A 9,326-nucleotide genomic window follows, 5' to 3' on the forward strand; every position below is an offset into this window, starting at 1 on the left:
GGCGCTAGTGAGTGCATGGGGATAGCAGTCAGGTCCGGTACTACCGAGATAGAGCTATACAACGTGTACATACCGCCGATTGGTAGCTGTGTCTTAATTAATGGCCAAGCCTACAACCCCGACATAAGTGGGTTACTATCTGGCCATAATCATCTGGTTCTAGGGGACTTTAATGCGCATTACACTTTATGGCATTCTCCCCTAGGTAACGACCAGCGTGGCAGAGCAGATTAAAGGCTTCACGTTTAGCACGGTGAATAAGGATGCCCCAACTAGGATAACGAGGAGGTGCAGCAGCTCGCCACACATTTCATTGCATCCCCTGATCTCCTGAGTGACATATCCTGACAAGCCGTCATCTCTTTGTGGTCAGACCACCTCCCCATAGTTCTCGCCATCGACCGACCACCCAACTTCATAACCTCTGAGCGCCGGATGTTTATCAATTAGAATAAGGCCGATTGGGCTGGCTTCAGAGAGTACACCAATCGCCGCTTCAGTGAACTACCACCCACCTCGGATGTGCTAGCGGCCGAGAGGAAATTCCGAGACATCATTAACGCAGCAGCCGCTCGCTTTATACCAGCCGTTCGAATACCCGAAGTGCAGTCCAACTTCCCGGCGCAGGCAGTGGTACTCACAGACGAGCGTGATGGGATTCGTTGAATTTGGAATAAAGAGGGTAGTCTACGAACATAAGCGAAATTTGTGGCTGGAACACTTGGAGCAATGCAACTTAGGCACCGGTTTAGGCAAGCTGTGGTCTACTGTTAAGTCACTCTCGAACCCACGTAGACGGGATGACAGGACTTCAGTCACTTTCGGCGAAATAACCGTGACCGAAGAGATGCGCCATGTTGTTCAACCGTCACTTTATTGTGCATCCCAAAATTGACAGGGCAAGGAAGAGAGCCATTCGCCGTATTCGTGGTCTCCGAGCCGATGCACAACCATCACAATTTACCGTGGACGAATGTCATCCGTGGCGCCAAATCGTCCAAGGCGTTGGGCCCCGACGGAATCTTTACATTGATGTTGGAGTATCTGGATTTATCTGGAGTTGAGTACCTTACTACTGTCCTCAACCTGTCTTTGAACACTCTTTTAGTTCCCGATGTCTGAAAAATCGGCAGAGTGATCCCGTCTGGAAAGGACCCAAATTTGGGGGAGTCGTACAGAGCGATCTGCCTGCTTTCACCAGTAGCAAAGACGCTTGAGGTATTACTCCTCCCGAGCCTCGTAGGAGACTTTCCATTCGTCGAGTATCAACACGGATTTCGAAGACTGCATAGCACAACAACTGCTCTGCACCACACACATTTGACGTGGCTTCAATTAGCCTAGCCCATGTAATAGGATGGTCCTCGTGACACTGGACCTATCGAAGGCATTCTACACGTTCAGCCATGCCATAACATTTGAGGAGCGAATTAACTATGTGCCCGCCATTCATTTGTGGGAATTTAGAGATAAGAAGTCGAAGCACTGTAGAGTGAAACAGGGAGTTCCTCAAGATGGGTTGATATCTCCGGCACTGTTTAACCTCTACTTATCCTCCATTCCACCTCCTCCAGACGGCGTAGAGATCGTATAATTTGCGGACGATTGTACGATCTTGGCATCAGGCCCCCAGTCATTGTTGACATCTGCGATAGGTTGAACGTCTATCTCAACGAACTTGCCTCATATTTCGCTGCAAGAAATCTGAAAAAATCTGCCACTAAATCGTTAGCCACATTGTTCACTACAAATACGCGTGAGTTAAATACTGAGCTGACTGTGATAGTCGATGGAGAAATGATTCCGACCATCAAGTGTCCCAAATACTTGGCGTCACATTTGACAGCTCTTACACATTCTCTCCACATGCCACAGCAATTTGCGATAAAGTCAAAAGCAGAAACAAGGTCCTCAAGTCACTTGCTGGCAGCACTTGGGCAATTGGCCGGTCTGTGGTAAGTTATGCAGCGCCAGTGTGGTCTCGTCAGTTTTGGGACACGCAGTGGAATAATATTCAGATCTGTTAGAATGCCGCCGTCCGCACTGCGACGGGATGTCTCTTCAGTTCTCATGTAGGCCACCACCATCAGGAGACAAAGATTCTACCAGTGCGAAGACATAACTACATGCTGTCTAAGCAATATCTTTTGGGATGTTATCGCAGATTATATCCACCGCCCAGAAGCATTGAGGTAGATTTACATGATCTAGAGCGTGAGGTTCAGCACTACAAGATCAAGCGGCATATCAAGCAGGTCTAGACAACGTTCATGCAGACACAGTAGCAGATGCAGTAAATAGCTACCTAGTGGATGTAGTCCTTGGAGAACGACCGCCTCCCATTGCACCTGAAGAAACTGACCTCCCCTGGCAAAACAGAGTAGTTCTGGCTCAATTACGTTCCGGTTGCTGCAGCCACCTCAAGTCCTACAGAGCAAGGATTGATGCCGACGTGCACGATTTATGTCCCTAATGTAACCAGAGACCGCACGATACACATCACCTGTTTAACTGCCCAGCCATACCCACTCGACTAAGACCCAGATCCCTGTGGACACACCCCATCTTAGTCGCAGAGTTTCTGAGTCTTGACACTCAACAGAATGAAGCAGACGAAAGATAGGACACAAAAAACTGCTACAACAACACCAGCATATTAAATATTTGTATATTTGACTGCCAACAAACATATAAGGTACCTTCACCTTCAAAATAAGAAATTTTATGTTTTTAAAACACAGGTTTTGCAATATGTTTGTTAAGATAAATTTATAGGAAAAATTCCATTGCAACAATTACATTCAAATGAGTCAACATTTTCTTACGCGATTGTTTGAAATATGCCCGAAATAAAGAATTATTTCTTATGATTTAGTTGAAATTTGCCCAAATAGAAAACCATATTTGCAAACTTTTTGTAAATTTTAATTTACTCATAGTAAAAATTGCAGGGTCTTCAAGCCTGATTGTATATTTGGCTTTTAGAGATTATAATACGTCAAGAAACATAGTTATAAAGCTAAATATAGTATAAAAGCGCATAATGCATATACAATATGAAAAAACGTTGCTTTTGTTTTGCACGACACTGTATGTAGTGTTTGTTCGATAGAACCGGTCTAATGAATTGCGAATCATTTATAGATGCATTTATGACGTCATTCACCTGTAGCCAACTCTTAATCCGTTTAAGTAATATCCCAGTGAACAACTTATAGATTGCGTCTATGGACGCTACCTCAACTAGCGAAAGATCTCTGTAATTTGATACTAAGTTCGCATCAGCCTTTTTGAAAAATAATACCAATATAGAATTGAGAAAAGATGTGCGAATAGCACTGCAGGAAAATTTATATTAAACAGAAGCAGAATCTCATTTAGGAACGGAACCACTTTGGACATTTTTGTAAAATAGAAAACTGATTCTAGTATAAGCTCTCTAAGTTCGAAAGGTGAGTCAATCCAAGGGTTAACATTATATCCCTCACACCAGGCGTTGAAATTCAGGACAGTAAATTTCAGTCAAATCGGTTAAAAATTGCGCCCCTGAGATGCTCAAAAATCATATCGGGAGATCGATCGATATGACAGTTATTTCATAACGTGGACCTATCCACCCTATGCAGCAGGTTATAATAAGCAAAACAACATAAACGTATAAAATTGAATTTATTAGATAAATGAGACATGAGAATATTTATAAAACGCATTATTACAAATAGAATACATGCATGTCAATAACGATTTTGTTTTTCTTAGCAACATATTAGTTATTTATCTCAAGCTTATAAATAGATTTATCTTGGACACAAATTTCATCTGCATCGGAGTAATCACATGTTGATAATGTATAAAAAGTTGTATATATTAAAAAGGTTTAATGATTAGGAAATGATCGATACGAATACGAAGGTGAATGTGGTGTTAACAGTCGATTTAAAAACGCAGAATATCTTTAATCCAAAGTAGATTAAAGAAAAGATATTAAAATTGTTTTACATAACTAATCACAGCATAACTACATATCCTCATCCATGCTATCTGGTTTGACATTGTTAAAATCGAGATTGCACGTGTTATTATTATCAACGTAATCATCGATATCTTCATCATCCTCTCTTTCTGGGGGTAAGTCGATGTCGGGAATCGAGTCGTTAATGTTTAATTCGTTACCGCCACTCGCATTTGTATATGCGTTTTCATATTTGACATTTTTCTTAAACATATTTATGATGGGTGGTGGTGGCTGCCACAAAACCAAAGCCGTGCAGGGCTTCTCTATGCGATTGAGCAAAGCTTCCGGCAAATAAGAAACATTTTTTTGTTGCTCTTGAATTTTCTTTTTTAATTCATCACAAATAGTTATTCGATTCGCATTGAGCAATTTCTTTTCCAATTCCTTGGCAGTCATTTGGTAATCTTCATAACTAAGATTTGAGAAGCATTTGCCGCTGGTGGAAGGTGCATCTTCGGAATCGGGTCCAGCGCTGTGTTGAATATAATCACTTGATATGTGCAATCCATTAAAATGTGCGGTTATTTTCTCTTCAGAAATGAACTGCTTCACCGGCCTAAAAAAAGGAGGCGATTGAAAAAGAATTTAGTTTTCATTGAAAAGTTCACAAAAATTATATTTTCACCACAAACTAATTCAATTATTAATTAATTAATCCAATATTCTAAATATTTTTTCAAAATGTAATTTTCGTAGAAATTTTGTTAAAATTTCTTTAGGTTTTCTAACTAACCAATACGTTGGCCCGAAAAACCGGGACGTCCAAAAGCCCGATGGAAACATCAAATGTTGGAACACACCTCGAAACTTGGTGTCAGATTATAAAATGAGCGCAGAATATCGAGGCGCTTAGTAGCGTTCCAAGAGCCTCGATCTTCAGCGTTATTGTGCTCATGAGGTATTGTGCTAAATTTCAGCTAAAATTAATAAAAGTCTAACAGCTCAGAAAATCAATCGGGAGATTGGCTTATTTTGTTCCCAAAAAGAACATCAGATTACTCCAACTAGACCAAGAGAGTGAGAGGCCGGCTCTTGCACAAATACTGAGTGCTTATGATGTTCGATATGACAAGGTGAGTTATTGACGCCCTTAAATAACCAATGGCCACCCTGGTGGCTACAACAACAAACAATATTGCTATGATAGCGTTCTTGGGATTACCAGTTAGGCACAGAGGTCATTGACAAATGACCAAACCCATTGGTAGCAACTCTAGCTGAGCCGTTGGTAGGATGGATAAGTATTGCTATTTAGATATAAGGTTAGGTTAGGTTTAAGTGGCAGTCTGTCATCAGACTCACTTAGACATGTACGGCCATTGGATACCACAGGAACAGAAAAAGGAAGATCCCTTCTAGTTCCTACCGTTGAACCATTTGGATCGCTTTAAAAAGCCCAACAACTTGCGAATGTTCACATCCGCTAAATCAGATAGGTTCTCAAAGAAATGAGATCCTAAAGTGGAGCTCTTTCTGACTGCTAGTGCGGGACACACACACAGAAGGTGTTCTATAATCTTTTCTTCTTCGAGTCTGCAAAAGTCGTTGCTGGCATCCTTCAGTCTGTCGGCATGTTTTCGGATTAGACAGAGATCTGTCATGACGGACACAGTGACTGAGGCGTCTGTTCTAGCCAATGACAGCAAAGCCGTAGTCCTCTTCAAGTCTAGATTAGGCCACATAGTTTTAGAATGCTCACAGCCCCCTCTTTGTGACCATCTATCATTCGCTGTCTTTCGGGCCTGGTCCTGAAAACTAAGCTTACATGTCGCTAGAGGCATACCCAGAGATTCGAGTATCCGTGGAATGTGTAGGGTAGTTCCTAGTATCGCAAGCTCGTCCTAAGATAGATAATACTTTTCTGGATGTTCAGAAGTAACTAAATGGTAGTATCTCTGTTGCAACACAGAATCGGCTTACTGTCCGTGGTTGGGGATATGATAACGGAATAGAAGGCAGTCTGAGCGGTGAAAACGTTTGAGACCTACAACTCAACAGGACCTGATGACGATCAATCCCATGGCAGCCGGTTGTACGTACGGGATTGACCCGATGGATTCCTTCATTGGCAAGGGCTGCCGCCTCAGTGTATAATACACTGCTACAACAACAACAACAACCTAATGGCGAACTACCTGCTGCAAAAGGCACGACCGTTTGCCATACGAATCCTTAAGGCGAATTTTAGGAGCTGCTTTTGGGTAACTGGCTACGTCCAGACTGGGTAAGGGGAGGTTACATCCTGAAGGCGCACAAAACGATCCACTCCCTGCCCAAGGATTACGTTCCAATCAGTATCCCATCCTTCTTTTTTAAGACACTGGAAAGACTGCCTGACATATGGAACAGAGACCGTCCCGAACCTTTTTTGGTATGCGGCTATCAGCTTTGAAGATGGTTCAATTAGTGTGGACAAAAAAAGCCCACCAAGCGGTTATCAAAATCTGCGATTAATACTAAAAAAATTTGCCAAAAGGACCTAACAACGTTTGTATCACTGATAGGCACTAATCGTTCTACAGAATCAAACAATCCTAGAATGCGCGTGAATCTAGATAGAGATAACGCTTTCTACGCTGACCGCGCGAGTAAGGCGAAGTCTAGTTGCTGATGGCGAAGGTCGCTGAAAAGAAAGTCACCTATACTGGCCGTCTCCCAGCGATCGAGTCTATACAACGTAACTACCATGCTTCCAAACCAAAAGAAAACATTCCAACTGCTCATGCTTTGGTGGACTAAAACTTTTCTAGAGGTGCTTAGTCTACGCTTATAGATATTATAAGGTCACAATCGGCACACACATCTTTCACGTTGTCAACAATTCTAGCTCTGTAGAAGTTGAGGCGACTGTCAGATTCGCCTTTTAGCTATTCACCGCATCTGCATGAATGCTGTCTAGCCCGCTTGATATACCATTTGATCTAGAGGTTCTCTCTTTCAGTGCTGAACCTCTCGCTCTAGATCATGTAGATCTGGGCGGTGTATACCTATCCACAGATGATGATTTGGATGGTCCGTGCGATAACAGCCCAAAAGGTATTGCTTGGACACCATGTAATTATTTCTTCGCACGAGTAGGATCTTTGTATCCAGACGGAGATGTTCCACGTGAGAACTAAGGAGACAGACCGTCGCAGTTTGAAGAGCGGCACTGTGACAGATCTGAGTATGGTTCCACTGCGTGTCACATAGCTGACGAGATAACACTGACGTTACATAACTTACCAGCCAATTGTTTTGTACGTGGTCAACAAGGATTCTTTATCAGCACCTCAAGTGCTGCCGGCAAGTATTCGTCGTATTTTTTATCTGCTTTTCTCTCCTTCAGGGCGGTCACAATGGATCTTAGTTTTCGAAACGGTTGGCAAACCGAATCGATAGTTGCGTGCTCATCAACCTTACCTAACTAATTACTCCCGGAACGAGATAACTATAAGCACCACACTTAGTGGAACTCAGCTCCGATCTGTGTGGTGTACAACGTTATCAGGAGAAGCCTATAGTACTCGAAACGACAAGGCGATCGCTTCTATGTATCGGAACGGCCTGGCTCACCTACAGAAGCTTGACCAGGTTCGCCACTTTTTACATTACCGGCAGATAGCTTTTATTTCATTTACCAATTTCTAAATGTATGCCAAGAAGGTATCTTTCTGTCAGTCTGTAAAATAACTAAACGTGGTGATTTCAGTTTCCAGGCGTTTGCTTTTTCGTCTAAGCGGTAGAAGTGTGTTTGAAGCAACGTTGAGAAGAACAAGTAAAAGCATGCCAAGTTTGGCCACGCCGAATCTTCTATACCCTCCACCATGGATCGCATTTGTCAAGTTCTTTGAATGACTATTTCAAATATATATGGGCTATTTCCAAGTTGTTGGCCGATATGGTCAACGGTATCCTACTTGCGGTTGAGGAAGGGAGAATATTTAACAATCACTATGGGCCATTCAAAGGCCTTAGCGGACGCCAAGATGATACACTGTCCAACACATGTTTAAGCTCAATGAAAAGCAACTTTTTTTATTGCAGATTCCGAACGGCTTGCCGAATATACCATTTGGTAAAGTACTTTAAAACGCTGATTACCTAAGGTAATTACCTCGCAAGTGTCTACGTTTTAGTACAATAGAGAAAATTATAAGCGCTAAATATATTTAGATTTTTAAACTACACATAACCTAAAACGGCCTATAACAAATATATGTACCGTTAAACCTTCACATGCAGTACACTCTATTCCTTAAATCATTTCGCTATATAAAAATAATCGAAATAAGTTGTTATAAACATTGCCTTAGATCATACATACTGTGGTGGTGTAAGATTAGGATCTGGTTTACGCTTTTGATGCAGTATTCCAGTGCGGTGTACTAATTGATTTCTTGAATGTGCAGTAAACTCCATAACATCTCCATCTGCATCAGCTTTTGTTATCTTCCAAGGCATCGATTCCATGCTCCAGTTGGTTGTTGGTGTTGGCAACATATTAATAGCCGGTTGCTGTTGCTTGAACATGGCATCGGTTGGAAGGAACATTTGTTGCTGTAAAAGATCAGCCGCTATTGCTGGCCTTCTAGATATGGATACACAATTTATATATTATTCACTTGATCCAAAGATATTTATGTACTTACTGCATATTATTTTAATAAATTGCAATTATTTCTCTGGAATTTTCCAATAAACGAAGAATCTCTTCTGCTATTCACTGGCGCGGTGTTGTTTACTTCTTTGCACCACGCAATGAGAAAAATTTCTTCTCTTTTTTAACGACACCAACTTTTTTATCAAAGTTTTAATGAGGTTGATAGCTAATTTATAACGTAAATTTAATTTTTATTTATTTACTTTGTTAATTTGCATTAAAAAATATAAAATTTTGTTAAATTTGCGAGCTCTTCCAAAATTCTTATTTGTTTGACAATTGTCACATAGATTCTTACCACGTTGTGACCTGTTGTGTAAATTAGGTTGATCGTAGACTTATCGATAAAGTGACAATTTTTGTTCACATATGGCTGGTACTATGTTCGTTTTTCGCGACATTTTTTCGTGATTACTTTTTAAGATAATAGATTTTGAAGTAAATCAAACTACTAATTTCATTCGTGTTTCAATAAAGTAATCATGAAAATTTGTGTTTTCAACTATTTTGTTAAAACCGCGTTTCGAACTATTTCAAAATTTAAATAACACCGGTTTAAGCAAGATATATACATACATTTACGGGTAGTGGCAGTTGCCCAACAACAAAATATTGAATGCATTGTTTTTTTAACTATAATACAAACACACAACCAAAACTCGTTGACAG

At 41.0% G+C, this 9,326-nt stretch overlaps 1 protein-coding gene across 1 annotated transcript; it reads right to left on the reverse strand.

Annotated features, from left to right (window-relative positions):
- Positions 1–3,652: 3,652 nt before the first annotated feature.
- On the reverse strand, positions 3,653–8,930 carry LOC106081798 (uncharacterized). Its single transcript, XM_013244010.2, has 3 exons — positions 8,647–8,930; positions 8,322–8,585; positions 3,653–4,571 (listed from the first exon to the last, which is right to left on the reverse strand). Exons 1-3 carry the CDS (start codon positions 8,649–8,651, stop codon positions 4,019–4,021), a joined length of 822 nt encoding a protein of 273 aa, XP_013099464.1. The 5' UTR covers positions 8,652–8,930; the 3' UTR covers positions 3,653–4,018.
- Between the last annotated feature and the right edge of the window lie 396 nt (positions 8,931–9,326).

Source organism: Stomoxys calcitrans, chromosome 2 (assembly GCF_963082655.1).
Source record: "Stomoxys calcitrans chromosome 2, idStoCalc2.1, whole genome shotgun sequence".
NCBI lineage: Eukaryota > Metazoa > Arthropoda > Insecta > Diptera > Muscidae > Stomoxys > Stomoxys calcitrans.